This window comes from Trichosurus vulpecula, chromosome 5 (assembly GCF_011100635.1).
Source record: "Trichosurus vulpecula isolate mTriVul1 chromosome 5, mTriVul1.pri, whole genome shotgun sequence".
In the NCBI taxonomy this organism is placed as follows: domain Eukaryota; kingdom Metazoa; phylum Chordata; class Mammalia; order Diprotodontia; family Phalangeridae; genus Trichosurus; species Trichosurus vulpecula.
In genome coordinates this window covers 50,628,851-50,647,541 of record NC_050577.1, presented here as the reverse complement: position 1 = coordinate 50,647,541, position 18,691 = coordinate 50,628,851, and the positions used below count along the sequence as shown (strand labels likewise).

The 18,691-nt window shown below is 41.2% G+C and overlaps 1 protein-coding gene across 1 annotated transcript; it reads left to right on the top strand.

Moving 5' to 3' along the window:
• Nucleotides 1-1,099: 1,099 nt before the first annotated feature.
• On the top strand, nucleotides 1,100-16,836 carry CLDN12 (claudin 12). The gene is made up of 3 exons (XM_036761458.1): nucleotides 1,100-1,221; nucleotides 7,078-7,169; nucleotides 12,717-16,836. The coding sequence occupies exon 3, from the start codon at nucleotides 12,760-12,762 to the stop codon at nucleotides 13,492-13,494; it is 735 nt and encodes a 244-aa protein (XP_036617353.1). The 5' UTR covers nucleotides 1,100-1,221; nucleotides 7,078-7,169; nucleotides 12,717-12,759; the 3' UTR covers nucleotides 13,495-16,836.
• Nucleotides 16,837-18,691: the final 1,855 nt, after the last annotated feature.

Sequence of the window (18,691 nt, the reverse complement as noted above, 5' to 3'; positions counted from 1 at the left end):
CATCCTCACAATATCAATATCAGAAAATGATTATGACTTTTCTAATGGACACTACATTAACAGTGATGCAATATATGCTTTTTCACTTCACCCTGACCATGGGACCTTCTAATCTGGTTTTGAGCTGATTGAAACCTATACAGGTTATCCTCTCCCGTTAGGATGTGTCTTCCTGGAGAGCAAGAATTATCTTACTTTCTGTTTTGTATGCCTAGAACTTAAAACCACGCTTTGCACAAAGTAAGCACTTGACAAATTTTTTCCCTCCCTTCCTTCCTTCCTCCCTTCCTTCCTTCCTTCCTTCCTTCCTTCCATGGCCTTTCCTGCTCTGAATATATGACCCTATGATGCATACGTCCATGCCTATCAGAAGCCAGCTAAGAATAAGATGGGTAGGCAGTAAACCTAACAAAAATTAATAAGGACAAAAACTACATTCGTTAAACTTATGAAAAGTCTAATTTATGTGTGTATATATGCATATACATGTAGGCATGTGTATGTGTACATACAGCCATGTGTGTATCTGTGCATACACAAACATGCTTACATAATATATGTGTATATATGTATATATACATGTGTTCCCGTTCTTAGTCCCCACATCAACCATCTCTATGAAATGTACTTTAAAAATAAAAAAGGTCTCAAAATTAGAATGCTTTCAATGTCATTTCCACAAGTTTAAAGAATCTGGTTTTTCATCTTATTAATATTTATTAGGCTCACTGCCTCTCCACACTATTCTTAGGTCACTTCTAGGAGGCAGGGAGGTCTGCATCATACCTAGGTTTCTGAGCAGAAAGGGGCTTAGAGGCCCTTTTGAACAAATATACACACATAGACAAAATAGGTGTGTACTAGTTTAGTGGAGCTATCCATTCTACTTAACCGATCTCCCAAAATTGGGACGGACCTAAGGTGTCATGGGAAAGGAGGTCAGGCTCTTAGCAGCGGGCTGCGAGTCCAGTGGATCCTGGGAATTGTAGTCTGCAGTGCACCAGTAATGCCACAGCCTGGGAAGAGCCAGACTACCCTCCCCGAAAGCCTCCAGGCCCTCCAGCTGGTGGGAGCAGCACTTCCTGAAAGGGCTCCCGCACAGCAGCAACAGCTTCAGCAGAGACAGCAACAGTAGCAGCCGCTCTCCCCTCCTTGGGCCACTCCAGGCCCAGGCCGTGTACGTTAGGGTTAGAGGCATCCGGACACCCTGGATCTTTTGGAGTAAGTCGTTTTAACCCTTTCTCTTAACTCAGCAGCACCGCCCAGGGTTGGGGGCTAGGGGGACGGGGACACTGGGGAGTGCTGGAGGGCTCTGTGGATGCTGCCTCAGTTTCTCCCCCAGGCTTCTGTGTATGCAGAAGGATGTGGGGGGATGGTCATCCTGAGCCAGCTCCCTGGTGAAGCAGGGGAGGGAGGAGGGCATTATCAGCCCTCTGGGGTGAGGGTGAGGGGGAGCTGGAGCTAGCTGCTGGCTCCGGGTTGGTCAGGATGGCCCATCCCCCTGCTCTAGCTCCCGCCCAGGAGGGGGTTAGCTGGAGGCCCAGAGCCCTGCAGCTGCTTCTTCCCTCCCTGATCTGCAGAGGAGGGTGCCTTCTGCTGCTGGCTTGGGCGGAGGGGGGTGGTTTGCCAGGCAAGAGCTGGCTCATCCCCGGTGCCTGGCTCAGGCTCTGGTGGCCCCCTTGGCAACGGGCAAAAATGGTGCCCATTATGTTAATAATTGTAGGATTATCTCTTTGCATTGTTGGAAGGGAACCATCATGTCTGGTAACTATCTTTTTAAAATGCCATCTTCCTTGCTGGAATGCCCAACCAATATCTGGTATCCTAACAATAATACCTCTAATGATAGTCATTTCATCTTAAAGCACCCTTAATCTAGGGATCTCAGGGTGCTTTACAAACTTTGAACCTCACAGAACCTGTTAGAGGTAAGTATTATTTACTAAAGTACTAAACAGAGCCCTGGTTTCATTGGTCATTGGGTACTCCCTTCACAGAGTAGCACAGATCACCTCAACTTAGTTGTGTGGCTATAAATTTCAGCATCCTGAATTCTGGTAAAGAGTAGAGTCCAAGAACCTGAGTTCAAATCCCACCGCTGCTGATACTTCCTATGTGACCTTTGGCAAATCACTCAACCAACCTATTTCTGTATTCTTCATCTGTAAAAAGAGTGTATTGGACTGAATGGCCTCTGAGGTCTGCTCCAGCATGAGATCTGTGAGGCTATCAATTGATTACCCGTGTGACCTTTGCCAGCCATTGCCCAGTTTCCTCATTTGTAATATGAGGGGGCTGGACTAGTTGGTTTCTGAGGACCTTTCCAGGTCCAGATCTAAGATCCTATGAACCTTGGTTGTCAGACCAAGAATGCACAATTGTGGCTGGCATCCACTAGAAACCTTTCCGGCTTAACCAAACTGGGAACTTCATTCTTCCAGACCCTAACTTTATTAGCCCTCCACAGCCGGGGTCACCAAGATGAGCATCACAGGAGGTAGTATCTGTAGGAGATAAAAGGTACCTGACTCTAACGGTGCCCCGTGAGCCTCAGGTGGCTAGGTTCATGATTGGCACATTGGCCATGGCAACTCATGGAGGCAGAGAGGGTTTTGACCAAATCAGCAGAGAAAATATCCATGCCTCGGGAAGACGCAGATCTTTTTCAGCGCTGAATGAGCCACCCAAACAGAGAAGTGGCTCAATTCACAAATCTATTAATAACGTAAAATGGAGTGACTGTTTTTGCCTGCTAAAACAAAAAAAATCAATTTTCAGTTATTGTTGTTCAGTCATGTCTCGCCCTTCATGACCCCATTTGAGGTTTTCTTGGTAGAGATACTGGAGTGGTTTGCTATTTCTTTCTCCATCTCATTTTGCAGTTGAGGAAACTGAGGCAAACAGGGTTGAGTGACTTGCCCAGGGTCACACAGCTAGTAAGTGTCTGAGGCTAGATTTGAACTCATGAAGATGAGTCTTTTTGACTCCAGGCCTGGCACTCTATGCTCTATGATGCCACCTAGCTGCCCGGTTTTCAATTGTAAGCCTCTTTAAAGAATGAGCCAAGGCATGGCTTATATCAAGGGAAATCAAGGAAGCAATTAATAATCATTTATTAAACACCTACTATGTGCCAGGCACTGAAGACACAAAGATAAAAATTAAACAGTCTCCTCAAGGAACCAGGAAGACCTAGGTTCAAGTCCTGCCACTGGCACATACTGGCATCATACTTCTACCTTTCCTCTGTCGATTATCTCCACTTTATCCCATAGATAACTTGTTTGCACTCAGTTGTTTTTATGTTGTCTTTTCCATTAGACTGTAAAATTGAGAGCAGGGATTGTCTTTTGCCTTTCTATCCCCAGTACAATGCCTGGTACATAGTAGGTGCTTCATAAATAAATATTGACTGACTAGCTGTGTGATCCTGGACAAGTAATTTAACTTGTCAGTGCTTTAGACCAGGGGGTCAAATTCAAATAGAAAGTGGGTGGAAGGGCACTAATCTGTACCTAAGAATCCCATATACAGGACCCACGTTTGACTTAGTATTCAAATGTAATTTTATCTGTGTTTTATTGTATTTCATTTATTTTGTTAAATATTTCCCAGTTACATTTTAATCTAGTTGGGCTGCACCCTGCGGTATTTTAATCTGGTTGGGCTACACACACTGGAGCACACTGGTCCAAATCTGGCCCTGGGCTGCACGTCTGATGCCTTTGCTCTAGGCTGCTTCGCAAGGTGCAGGGGAGGTGCTGACCTGCATTAGTAGAAAGAGTTCCTGGAACCGATGAAATTATAGGTCTAGTCCCTATGCCCTATGAATTGGATAACAGTCATCGCTAATTCATGGTAGATGCCTAATAAATGCTGAATGATTAGCCTGCTCTGTGACCCTGCACAAGGCACTTCAGCTTTCTGAGTCTCAATTTCCCCATCTATTAAGTAAGGGATATCCTTTTATTATTTCTCCATTCTTTAGATTTTCAGGACCCCTTCCTTCATTGTTCTGGGCATCGAGCTGGCACAGTGTATAGAACACTGGGCCTGGAGTCAGAAGACTCATCTTCCTGAGCTCAAATCCAGCCTCAGAGACTTACTAGCTGTGTGACCCTGGGCAAGTCAGGCAACCCTGTTTGCCTCAGTTTCCTCATCTGTAAAAGTGCTGGTGAAGGAAATGGCAAGCCACTCTAGTATCTCTGCCAAGAAAATCCCAAACGGGGTCACGAAGAGTTGGACGTGACTGAAAACCCACTGGATTGAGCCCCCTCTTTTGGTATATGTTCTCACTTTTTACTTCGGTGAGAAAATTGAGACCATCCACCATGGAATCTACCCTTCCCTGCCTAAGATCCTTCTGTTTCCCAAAGGACTGAGCATGTGAGACGGCTGGCGAAAATGCCCTTATTCCCATTTTGTTGTTGTTGTTCAGTCATTTCAGTTGTGTCTGACTCTTCGTGACCCCATTGGGGGTTTTCTTGGCAAAGACGCTGGAGTGGTTTGCCATTTCCTTCTCCAGCTCATTTTACAAATGAGGAAACTGAGGCAAACAGGGCTAAGTGACTTGCCCAGGGTCACACAGCTAGTAAGTGTCTGAGTTTGGATTTGAACTCAGGGAGATGAGCCTTCCTGGCTCCTGGCCTGGACTTCTACTGCCTAATCCCCATTTTACTGATAAAGAAATCTGGCCTCCAAGAGTAACTGGTACAAGGTTATAATAGAAGGAAGAGCTTGGACTCCTTCTAGTCCTCTTTTTCTGGATCCATTTGCTGGGGTGGGGTGGGGCTCTATTCTTTGTCCTACCCTACTTAAAGATAATTACCTTTGTTAGTAAGAACACTGCTTTATTGAATCTGTAAGAATTGCTGGGGTACTGGATCCACCTGCTTCCTTGAATCAATCAAAACCTTTGATTTGTGTGTGACTTTGACTAGCCCTGGAGAAATCCTATTAAAAAAACCAGATAGAAATTCCTTGGGGCTAAAGAGGAAGGAATGAGGTCATACCTGAGTCAAAAAGAACTGGTAGCCCCAGGGCCACCCAGGAAAGGAGGAAGAGAAGGTGGGGCTGAGCTATTCTGGAGAAGGGAGGTAATGAGGCCGACCTTTGGCCCTACAGGCATCTCTAAGGAAAAGCCTCCTGCTGATACAGCCACCTACTCTAGGACTAAGGGAAGTTCTAAGGGGAAAGGTCTGTCCCTGCTCCAGCTTCCTCTCCCAGTGCCTGCCTATCCACAGACACTAACATAGCCTGCTGCTTTGCTATTTTCAGGAATCCAAATCTTGCCTCAACCACAAAGAAGCTAGATATGGAGATAGATGTAAGTGTAAGTTATACACCTGTCACAGTTATGGGTAGGAGATGTATTCTTAACCAAGCAGGACATAGGGACAAAGATAAAAGATACTGAAACGGAAAAGCTTCTTCAGGGACAAAAATAATGCATCTACGATGAGACAGGAAGTAGTCAAATTCGGAAAAAATCTTTTCGTCAGACTTCTCTGACAAGAGTTTGGTATGCAAGATATATAAACAGTTATTACATACATGTATTCCATACATCTGTGTGCATGGATCTGTGTGTATGTAATTATATCTGTATATAGACATATAAATGCTTGTATGTCTATATACATACATAAAACTAATAGTCACTCCCCGATAGATAAGTGGTCAAAGGTTATGAAGAGTTCTCTAAAGAATTGCAAAATGTTTACAGTCACACGAAAGAGTGCTCTAATTTACTAACAATGAGAGAAATGTGAATCAAAACACTGAGGTTTCATCTTACACCTTGCAAATTGTCAAATATGACAAAAATGCAACTGTTTATGTTGGAGAGGTTGTAGAATTAGAGACCCACTGATACATTACTGCTAGAGCTGTGAAATGCTACAACCATTTTGGAATTACACAAATCAAGTGCCTAAAATGTCCATACCTTTGAACCAGACACTCCATTACTCAATGGAGTTGTTTGTTCCCTAAGAAAGCTGTCAAAAACAAGAAAGTTCCCATATACTGTGCACCAAAATATTTATAACAGTACATTTTGTGATAGCAAAGAATTTGAAGCAAAGTAGATGCCCATTGATTGGGGAACGGATAAACAAATTGTGGTACATGGATGTAATGGGAATATTATTGTGCTGTAAGAAATTACCTATGTAATACAGAGAAGCATAGAAAGATCTGTATGAACTGATGCAGATGAAATGAACAGAACCCAGAAAACAATATACAGAGTAATGACAACAATGTATACGGAAACAACCACACATAAAAAATCAAATCAAATGTGAATAACAATAAAGATCAAGCATGCTTAGAATAAAAAAATACAACATGCCTCCCCAAATCCACCCCTTTGGGAGGTGGGAGGTCTACAGGTGTTACATAGTGCATGTGTTTGGGATTTTTTTCAACGTATTGATTAGTTGGCTCATTCTCTCTCTCTCTCTCTGTCTCTCTCTGTCTCTCTCTCTGTCTCTCTCTCTCTCTCTCTGTCTCTCTCTCCCTCCCCCCCTCTCCCCCTCCTCTCTCTCTCTCTCTCTTTATCTCTCTCTCTCTCTCTCGTCTTTAAAAATATTATTTGTTCTATGGCATGGCTCCCTGGGAGAACGAAGGAAAGGGATCCTGGGGAAAATTGATTATATATAATAAAAAGACAACAATAAAACTTAGTTTTAAAAAATATATAAATGTAAGTTAAGGCAAAGAACCAAACCTCTCCCTAAATGTTAGCAATGTTCCTAACTAAGGGCTCAAAGCAATTGTGATCATACTCATAAATTTTCATCAAAAATAAACTCCATCAATCCACAGGGAAGGGAACTACATGGACCTTAGGGGCTATCATATTGCCCTAGGCTTAAATTGAGCTAATTTTTATAACAATGTTGCATACTACTCTGTTTATTGTAAAGAAAATGCTTCATAAACTGTACAGCACCATATAAATTTGAGCAGCTGTTATTACAACCTAACTTTTTGATATGAAAGCTCACAGATATATGCAAAAATATTAAGTTCCTCTTGGGGAAAACCAAATATACAATTTTTTTTTTCCAGGTCCAGTTCATCTCATCTATTCATGCAGATTTGCTAGGATTTCTTCCAAGTTAACAAAGGCACTTTAAAACCTCCCAGGCCAACCTCAAAAGGTAAGTACCAGGTTTCTTGGGTTATCTTTTATTTACCATTATTTTCTCTCCCCATCCCGTGTCATACTGTAATGACCAGTAACAGGTTTCTTTCTCTTGGAATGAGAAGGAAATGTGACAGACTTCGTTTTTGTGTATAGTTCATGCTAGACTTACTATTTCTAAAAGCAATTAAATTAAGTCAACTGGCCCTTTAAGTTCCTAGGTGGTACAATGGATAGAGGTCTGGAGTCAGGAAGACTCGTCTTCATCAGTTCAAATCTGACTGCAGATGCTTACTAACTGTGTGACCCTGGGCAAGTCACTTCACCCTGTTTGCCTCAGTTTCCTCATTTGTAAAATGAGCTGGAGAAGGAAAGTGACGAACCACTCCAGCAACTTTGCCAAGAAAGCCCCAAATGGGATCACAAAGAGTTGAAAATTAAACATTATTTTACAGACAACAGTGGCTGAATTCATACTACCATTTGTCCAGATCAGTCTCTGAGATAGCGTGCACTAAGTCCTCAGTGAACTATAGGCCTCACTCGATAAAGTCACCTATGTCTGTAACTCATATTCTGGAGCAGCCCCTTCCTGCTCTGCTCACCTTGGGAAGCTTGCTATACTGGAAAAGGTATTGGATTTGGAGTACGAGGGCCCTGGGTTTGAATTCTGACTTTTCTACTTAACTCTGTAGCGCAGGGCAAATTACATAAACTCTCCGGACCTTGTTCATCACCTGAAAAATGAAGGGGGTGAACTAGCTGGTCAGTGAGGTTTCTTACAGAATTGAATCCTAAGTCATTCCCTGGGCCTCCATCATATAAAATGGCATGATCTCTAAAATTTCTTCCATCTCTAAATTTATGCCGCTGCCTGTGTGCCCCATGGCATTCACTAAAATTAAAATACTGAAAATACTAAAATTAAAATAAAATACACAAGATATATCACTTTGAAAAACATAATTAGATAGCTTTTTGATTCACCATATTTGGTCAACAGGTTGGAGTACATGGACTCAGTTCTGGCACCACTTTATTGTCATCTTGGGCGAGTCAGTGAACTTCTCAGTGTCTATTTCCTAAGGCTGTTTCCAAAGACTATAAGCTACACATGAATTTCTGATCCTCATATTATGTGCCACTAAGCTAATCATTTTACAAATAATTAATTCATTTGATCTTTGCAACAACCGTGAGAGGTAGGTGCTAGCAGTATTTCCATCTTATAGTTGAGGAAGCCAAAGCAGGCGGAAGTCAAGTGATAATAATGAAAATAATATTCATATAGCACCTACTGTGTGCTAAGTGCTTTATAAATATTAGCTTATTTGGTCCTCACAACAACCCAATATCATCCCCATTTTACAATTGAGGAAACTGAGTCAAACAGAGGTTAAGTGACTTGCTCAGAATTACAAGTTAGTAAATATCTGAGGCTAGTTTTGAACTCTGGTCTTTCTGACTCCAGGTCCAGTGCTCTAACCACTTTGTCACCAATCTGCCTCACAGATTGCTGTAAAATTTTCAAACATTTCAATTCAAATAAAGATTTTTTTATCCATTTTTATTATCACTATTCTTTGTCTTATCACTTTCATTGTTTTCAGTGTATTCAGGGTTTATAATAAGCCAGATTTGACCTGGGGTGGGTTGGGGGCCGGAATTATAGCCTGTAGCTGGATCAATACAACATATCTCTTCTCTCTTCCCACCTCAGTCAGAAACTTCACTTGCCCCTCCCTAGAATGGCTTATACCACCTATTAATTTGTTGTCTCATAAAAATGTGGAAGCAGCATTAAGAATAGGTTGTAGGGGTGATGTCATTTGGAAGCATTTTCAGAGAGCTAGAATACAATTATCCTCCCTGGCTTGGAATGTGCCTAGAGAGCTGAAAGGTTGTTAACATTTCCCTCTGGTATCTTGACTCATCGAAGATCTTGTGGTCTTTAGCACTCTCGGGGTCTTTCAATCCCTAGCACCTGAAAGAAGAGCCCTTCCATATAGCTCAGCCACAGAAGGGTAAGCAATGAGGGAATAAAGTAGAACTTTGAATATTTTGACTGATGATCATAAAATCTGCTAGCCATAGATCTCAGAGCTGTAAGAAATCTTAAATCATCTGGCTCCCTACCTTCAGGCAGATGAATCGTTATTAATTCTGGTTTCATGAATGAGTAAGTGAGTTCTGGGGTGGGGGGTGACTTATCCAAGATTGCACTGCTAGCCGGGGGAGAGTGGGTCTTACCCCTGACTGCACTCCTTCCTAACTTTGAACAGTGCTGGGAGATTGTGTAAAGAGGAGAACAATGCCATGTTTTGAGCCATAGTAAATTAGCCCAAAGTGTTTATATTCAGCCTGTTCATTCCTGAAGTTTCAGGTAAACTGTACGAAAAGTTAGTTTTGGTTAAACCAATCTCAGTGTGTTTTCATTAAACTACAGCATAGAGGTTTCCATGTGAATATTTTATGAAATGCCATGGGAAGTAGGGTAGGGGTGGAGGAACTCTGACTTGTATCACTTGCATGCTTTAATTCAGATTTCTTTCTTCTATAAAAACGAGGGGATTGGAGCAGATCAGCGTTTTGGTCTCAGGACCCCTTTATACTCTGAAAAATTATTGAAGACTACACTGAAGAATTTCTGCTTATGTGGGTTATAGCTATCAGTATTTATTAGAAATTAAAATATTATAACATTACTGTGAAAATAGTTTTGACCTCACAGACCCCATGAAAGCATCTTGGGGAACCCAGGGTGTCCCTCAATCACACTTTGGGAATTGCTGGAGGGGATAATGGAAGAGTCATTCCTAGGTCTAAATACAGTAACCCTATATTTTGGCATGATCGGGACCTGGGAAAAGTGGCTGTTCTTAGGGCTGTGTGCTATAGAGATAAGGCCCTGGACTTAGAGTTTGGAAGACCTAGGTGCAATACTTCAGGTGTTCCACTTACTAGCTGTGTGACTGTGAGTGGGTCACTTAATTTTTCTGTGCCTTGCCTTAGGTATAAATTGAGGGGATTGGAATCAAGAGTCTTCAAGGTCCCTTTCAGCACCAAATTCTTTATCAAATTATGTAGCAGGAAAGGTTAAAATACACTTGATGCTAAATATTCTGCCTATGTGCATTCACAATTATTTGGTAATCTTGGGGCTAAATACTCTGAAAAAATGTGCACCCATCTTTTTAAGGCATTTTACCCCTCTGTTAGTCATAGAGACATTAATTTATTCTATCCCTGTTTCTCAGATATTCTGAATCCCAGAAATTCTCTGTATGGCAGATTTTGTATAGAAGATATAAGTGAAGTTCACAGTGCAAGTTTCCCTTTAAAAATAGGGAGGAATTCTGGGTAGTTAGGGTCTCTCAGAGTGGTTTACTTTATAAAAGGAGGTCCCGGAAACCCATAAAGGAAACTTCATCTAGCTTTCATCTTTATATTCTAAAGGAAAAGTCTCGCAATGTATGCCAATGGAATTATACCTGGAAGCTTTCATGGGACTTTATTGGAGGCCTGATGATAGTAATGCTGTCCTTTATTTACAGAGAAGATGCCACTGATTTCCCTCCCCCTGACTCCCATCAGTGGAGCATATCCTGAGTGTTTTGTTTTGTTTTTAATTATGGTGATGAATTTGACCCCTCCAAATTCCTGTCCAGTGCCCCTTGGTACTGGTGGCTTGTTTGTGAGCATCCTGAAACATCCATGGCCTTGGACCAGAACTCACTTGGAAACTGAATTTAGACTTTAGAAGTCATCTCCTCCAACTTCTCTGTTTTACATAAAAGGAGACTGAGGCCGAGAGGGGTGAAGTGGCTTGGCCAATATATCACTTAGTGAGTAAAAGAGAAAGAGTTGGGATCTTTTTGCCACGCTTTCTCCCTCCTGTCACATGCGACCATGTAGCTACTTTTTTTTTGCCAGGGGGCATTTCTGGTGTGTCAGAACGCTAGTCTAGCAAAGGGCTTGCTTTGAAGCCCCCAGGTCTGAACCTTAATAATTCTGGGGACAAATCATTTTACCTCTCTTTGCTTCAGTTTCCTCTCACTGTCCACATTTTACAGGTAACTTGCACCATCAATGTAAATTATCATTGCTTTTCTCTCTCTTGCCTTTTTTTGCAGAACTAGCTTAATAAATATTGCTTGGTACTAGAAGGAAAAACAAGCCAACAGAGCCACAGTGTACTCTACCCAGAAATCTAAATATTTTCTCCCTCCACCCTCGACATCATGTTCTTGATGGGGAAAAAAGAAGTAAATGTACTGATTGGCCATTACTGACATGTGTTCCTCTTCCTGCCAATTGGTCATCCAAGGTCAATCAATCATATATTTATTGAGTGCTGGCTGTGTCCCCAGTGTTATTGTAGCTTGTGATGACAAGGTGCTGTGATCTGCTCGGCAATTAGATTCTCAGGGAGCGGGGCAGAGAAAAAGGCCTTTGGTTTTGTTCTGCTTGGAAATTACAAGTTCATTTGGATAAATCCAAGTTGTATGAGATCCTGGTTCTTTGTTGCTTTGTTTTCTACCACAGATTATTTATTTAATTTAGGAGGGAGAGTGGTCAGAAAACTACAGGGACATGATTTTCTTTTCATCATTAATGTAGCAATGGAGACTGAAGTGATTGTTTATTGCAAAAAATATGGTTCCTTTATGTGAATGATATTGCTAATTTCTCCTCATCCTTCCCTTGGAATGTCTAGAATCATCCAAGAAGTTATTGATAGTCGATCTTCAGCCTCTCTGTTCTTTTTTCTAATGAATTTAGCAGGAATCTACTTCTGATTGGCTCCCAGTTTGTAAAGTCTCTTGTTAACCAGGCATTGTGTTTTCCCTCTTCCCACTAATATGAGGGGCAGCTTCACCAGGAAACTCCAGTGGTGCAGCTCTCCTGATTCATTAGGGCACCCTTGCCACTTCCCCTATACTTCTAGACACATGATCATTCATTTATAGGTATAAATCCAGTATTTGAAGTTCTGTGTGATCATTTTTCATTTCCCATCATAAAAAGACTTCAGCAATGCACTGTTGCATGTTTTCATTGCCTACTGATGGTAAAAATAAAAAAGTAAAAATTTAATTCTGAAGATCGCTTGAAGTCAAAATAATTTTAGCTCTGCCTCTACTTGGGTGTGAGGAAGATGCTATGAGATCATACCTGGCCAAAAGCTCTGGTTGTCATGATAATCAGATCTATGATGTCTAAGCATGTGAATGTTTGTTTATATTGCATACATACATAAGTCATACTTTCAGAAAGAGCCCTAGGTTTGGAGTCTGAGGACTTGGGTTCAAGTCCCAGCTCTGGTCCTTACTACCTATGTGACCTTAGCAAAGTCACATCTCTGGCCTCAGTTTTCCCACTTGCAGAATCAGAGATTTGGGCCACCGAGAACCCTAACTAGAGGAGCTATAAATCTAAGAAATTTACACTGTATTTATGTTGTCACCAAATTTTTATTCTGGAATTCATGCTAATTCATACTTTCCGTTTTGCCGTTAAATTATTTCCTGAAGTCACGTTCTCTTCTATTTTCTGTCCCTAGTATTTTTTTGACCCAAAGCTATTGCCCAGAGTCCCCGTCTGCCATGGGTTGCCGGGATGTCCACGCGGCCACGGTGCTGTCCTTCCTGTGCGGTATTGCCTCTGTGGCAGGGCTCTTTGCTGGGACCATGCTTCCTAACTGGAGGAAATTGAGATTAGTCACATTCAACAAGAATGAGAAGAACCTGACGGTTTACACCGGGCTCTGGGTGAAATGCGCCCGCTATGACCGGAGCAGCGACTGCCTGATGTACGATACAAAGTGGTATTCCTCTGTCGACCAGCTGGATCTGCGGGTTCTTCAGTTTGCCCTCCCCTTCAGCATTGTCATCGCCATGTCGGCGCTCTTGCTGTGTCTGGTCGGGATGTGCAACACGGCCTTCAGGTCCACCGTCCCCAACATCAAACTGGCCAAGTGTCTGGTCAACAGCGCCGGCTGCCACTTGGTGGCGGGGCTCCTGCTTTTCTTTGCAGGCATGGTGAGCCTCACCCCTTCCATCTGGGTCATCTTCTACAACAGTCACCTGAACAGGAAATTTGAACCCGTCTTTTCGTTCGACTATGCAGTGTACGTCACCATTGCCAGCTCAGGGGGGCTGTTCATGACCTCGCTCTTGCTATTTCTTTGGTACTGCGCATGCAAAACTCTGCCTTCTCCCTTCTGGCAGCCCCTGTACTCCCACACCCCCAGCATGCATAGCTATTCTCAACCCTATTCAGCCAGATCTCGCCTCTCTGCCATTGAAATCGACATCCCGGTGGTTACACATGCCACTTAGTGGGAAAAGAGTCTGTTTTTAAGGAAAACTTTTAAACCATTTACAAAGCAATGTTGCAACCTGCACACAATTTGTCTTGTCTCTGACTAGACAAGGTTGCCGTGGTTTTACAGTCTGATCCAATGAAGTAACTTAACTATTGCTAACTAATTTTCATAAAATGTACATTTTATTTTTTATCCGAAGTCTTTTCTTTCGACTTGCTGCATTCCTTTGATAGACCCCCTGGGAAGTTTTCCCACTTCTTCTTCCATGTTGATAGTGGAACCTATATGTGTGTATGCATGTATGTATACACATGTGTATATACATGCATGTATGTGTATATACATGTAAACATATCATTAATTCCACGGTATATTAATGCTTATGTTAAATTGCCCTTTTTTCAATTGGACTTTATACAAAACATATGTGTATACAAACAAAACCATGATCTGTTCTAGAATTATCAGATCCCCCTACTTGAAAATATGGAACCTTTTATTACTTCTCTTCACTCTATAGTAATTGTGTTCTCCTAGGATTAGATGTTTTAAAGATGATTTTGTAGTTCAAGAATTCTTTTTATGTGTGTTCTATGTCATTGCCATGGTTCGTTTAAAGCTAAAACTCATTTTAAGTGATATCAGGTAGAATAGTCCTAAAAATTTTTTTTTAAGGATTGTCAGCCATAATAGGAATCTGTTTCAGGTTCCTGATTTTATTGAAAATTGCTGAGTTAAATCTGTACAACACAAAACATGATGGTCCTACATGCCCCCATTGGTAATAAGGTTTTTTTTCTCCTTTGTGACCGTCTACACAGCAGTATTGCTGACCATGTAGGACATCTCCAGTGCACACATATACATCTATCAGGATGGCAGGCCTGAGTAGGTTGTCTTTTAACAATAATGATTACTGGAGACAGGAATCACTTTTCTTTACTGAGCTTGTTGTCAACAATAAAATTAAAATATAGTCATTGTGGTCAAGCTCTTTGAATGAGAAAATGGTGAGGGGGTTAAAGTTTTGGCAGCATTTTGCCATGCTTTTACTTGTCCAGGATTGCTACTTATCGTTGACACCAACCAGTTAAGGAGTAAGTGGTCATTAAGAACCTGCCTGCTGCCCGATGCTGAGTGAAGCACCATGGGGGTTACAAGGGAAGACGTCACTTCACCAGCTATGAAAAGGAGTTAGGTTAGGTCATCTCTAACGTAGTCTGGGGTCCACGTACCTCCTGAAGGAGTCCATGGATAGATTTCAGTCTGTGAACTTGTCTGAGAAAAAAAAAATTCCATCTTCATTTTTCACTAACCTTTAACTGAAATTTAGCGTTTCCTTCAATTGTTTAAAAATATAATTCTGAAAAGGGGTCCATAAGTTTCACCAGACTACCAAAGTGGGTCCAAGACACAAGACTGACTAAGAACCCCGGTCTATAAGGTTTCTTCTTTCTCTTTGAGTTCTGCGATACCTCCTCTGACCTCAAAAAAGTTTTAGCTGAGTTGAGTCAGGACTAGCACAGAGAACTGAAAAATAGTGCAGCTTCATTGATCACCATGGCCAGTGGGTCTTAATTATCAGATAATGGTGATACAATTACATTTGAAGAGCACCTTAAAGTACCTTCACGAACATCTAATTTGATGAAAAGTGATGGAGACTTGGGAATGTGGTATAGAGTATTCAATGGGTGAAGAGTCAGGGAACCTGGGTTCGATTCCTGATTCTGCTCTTTTTACTTGGGCATGTACCACACCTCTCTGGACCTCTTTCCTAATTTGTAAAATGAGGGGGTTGGATCTAGCAACCTCTAAGTCCCTTCCGGAGCTCTGATCATGTGCTGAGGGACGTTGCACTTGATGCCCTAGTCCATCCAGTTTTAGATAGGCTTAAAATTCTAGTCCCTAGCAGTAACATGGAGACTGGATATTGAAGTCCTACTAAGTGAGGACTATTAGGCCAGATGTGTGGGGAAAGGGTTAAAGTTAGTAGAGAAGTCAAAATCCTTTCTTGGAAAAAATGGTAAGTCTCTTAGGAGAGTGAAAAGTTTAAAATCCAAGAGACTCTTTCTAGGATACTTGTCTTATGAAAGTAAATCAGCCATGTGATCAAAGTAGAAAAATTCAGGGATGTTGGTTTTTTGGAATACTTGCATTCAGGCTACTGAATCAATTGTACAGTTGGATAATTTGTCACACCGACAAATTACTACTGTGTTCATAAGGAGTTTGTGGTACTACCTGAGACTGAATTTACAGAAAACTAGGTACATTGTACACAAACAATTATATCTTTGTGAAAATTTGGGTATAATTTTGGCAGGGTTTGTTTTTTTAAAGAGCCCAGCTGTATTTTGTATAAATATATATAGTATATAGTAGAGAAATGCAAACATGTAGCTTCTTGAAGTACTGTCATTTTTAAAAAAAAAAGCATGTTAAGCTGTTGTTCTCAGGTGATGGTGTCTGACTTTCAACTCAACCTTTCTCTGCTGTTTTCGAATATGTCCAACTCTTAACCATCCAAGCCATTGACATTGGTGCAGTCACGAAGAGCAATGATAATTGAAATTTTGAGCTAATTCTGAACTCTCGTATTGAATACCTTCTTTGTGTCCAACACCAGGTTCTGGTTTTGGAACAACAGGGAAGAGCAAGTAGCCTTGGGGAAGCCTATAAGTTTCTGGGGCACCTGAGTAAATTGGTGTTTAAGGCAACAGTAGGCACCTCCGCTTGTTGGGCATAGATTTAAATTGTTTAATGTTTCGGTCTGTGGCATCTCAAACATATGCTAAACATCTCTTCTGATCTCTTTCTGTATTTCCTGCCGCTGTCTGTCATCACTGTTTACTCGGGAGCCACAAAGCAGAGGCAGCAGCTGTTCTCTTGTTGTCTCTTTTTTTTTTTTCTGATTATTTCAAATTTGCCAGTGAATGTTTCCCAAGATGTGATCATCAACGTCTCTTCTTCCTTGGGGCCATCTTGAGAAAGTGAGCCTTTTGGCAATTTCTTTCTTTCTTTCTTTTTTTAGCCATATCTTCTTTTTGAGATTTCTCATCAGATTATCATTGTTTGGAGGAGGGAGAGAGAGAATCTCTTTCTGTGCTAAAGGCCTATTGATGCGCTACTACTGTGCTGTCTATCACAAAAGACAGCTTAGAAAACTACCTTAAATGTTTCCCAGTGTGCCATATTTGGTTTGTTTCACTATGGAAATTTTCCTTGCTAATATTTGTAAATGTAAGATAAAAGTACAATACATTTTCTGTAAACTGTGAGGTGACTTCTAGATCCACCTAATTCTGAGCCCTATTTCTGTATGTTTATTAAAAGATGTATTTTTACAAACTTTCGCACTGATTCTAACTCTTCTTTAATGTTTAAATGTGAATGTTTGGGAACACTTAAATAAATATGGTCTCCCCAATATCCTTGGCTTAATGCTAAAGAGGCAACGAGTCAAGAAGAGTATGTTTATCAGTGTCAGTGGATCTCAGTCTACTGATGGGGACCATACTGTAAATGGCAGAAAAGTTTTCATAATCCAGTGATCTGGAAGATTAGGTTACTAGGAGATGTTTATTGGGAAGGAGCTCCCATAGCAAAGCTGGGAAGGATCCAAGCCAAAGGTGGTCTCCATTTTAATCCATATCTGTCAAGAGCTTTGTCCCATTGACTGCAAACACTGTCTTTACTGGACATATCAGCATCAAATGGACCAATCATCTGCAGCTATGCGGCATGTTTCTCCCTCTTGAAACAGTCTTCCTCTGTGATTAATATCTAGGATGTATTTGTATTCTCAATACTTCACGCCATGCCTGCCTGGCACCTCTAAGTGCTTAATAAATGTTCATTCATTCATAATGAGGGAAAATTCTCCAGGTTCTACCATAGCCTATGTAAAATATTTTGTAAGATCAACTCCATTTTGATTTCAGACTTATCAAACAATGTTAATATTACTATTCTGTCTCTCAAGTACCTTGATAAATCAGGTATTATATTTATTATAATTATTTATTATATTATTATCAGGATTATTCAGGAAAAGTGGGATTGGTATTTTTTCCCTCATATATGACTCACTGAAGCCACTTAAAAAAATAAAGCTTTTGTAGATGACCTTTGTTTTTACATTGAGATGGAGGTGTAGTTCCATGCAATATAAAATGAAAGTTGACCTGTCAAAGCCAGAGCTCTAGGATCCAATATGAGGAAGGTGACTCAAGTGCAAGTGTGGCATGGTTTGAAAGTGGCTGAGAGCTAAAGACCTTCCTAGTAGCTGGAATACTTGTGTTCAGTGTGCCCCCATTCAATTGTGATTACCTGAGATGGGCAGGGAGTGTGTTGCTTTTCTACTTGTACCTCCTGAGCTTAGCACATGGCAGGAACCATCTTATAGATTTTTGTCTTGCCACTGGACTTTGATGACGAGGACAGAATGAGGCTGGTGACTTTTCACACCCAAGTCAAGACATCATCCTTGTAATGTCATTGGTCCACTCTGAGAACAAAGGATGAACAAAAACAATATAGCAAACACTTAGCAAATGCTTTATTCATTCATTCAACATCAATATATCCTGGACACGAGCTAGCCCATACCCCAAATTGAACTCTCCCGTGCAACAAAGAAAAACAGGGAAGCAAAAACAACCAATACAGTGACAACATCTGACAGTAGGTACAATATTCTGCCCTTCTAAGCCCCCTTCTCTCCAAAGGAAGGGAAGTATGTTTTATTCGTTCTTCAGGACTATTCCCTTTTTCAGTTACTCAGAGTTTGACTCACTTTTAGTGATCTTGATTTACATCGTTGTTTACGTTGTATATAGTATTATTTTTCCATCTGCTCGTTTCACCTTGTTCATACAAACTTTCCCATCTTCTGAATTTCTTAAACTGCACCCACTTTTTTGGAGGATGTATTGGATGGCAGAGTTCTCTGAGGTAATACAGGCTAGGCATGGTATTTCAGCCTGGGTGTCATGGGATGGCTGTTATCTTTTGGGGTCATCACACTCCATCCTTGGATTTGAAGTTTGACATGGGGCAAAAACAGGCTCTGAAAAATTACTACTTATGTCGAAATGCAAAAATGAGAAACAGAACTTTCCAGTGACCTGAATGATCTTGATTAATTATCAAGATATCCGAGACCCTGAATTAGTAATCTTAAGGTTGTTTGATAAGACTGAAATCAG

What these genes read in the sequence shown, in the direction of transcription:
- CLDN12 (XM_036761458.1), top strand. Translation starts at nt 12,760, where the DNA reads ATGGGTTGCCGGGATGTCCACGCGGCCACGGTGCTGTCCTTCCTGTGC.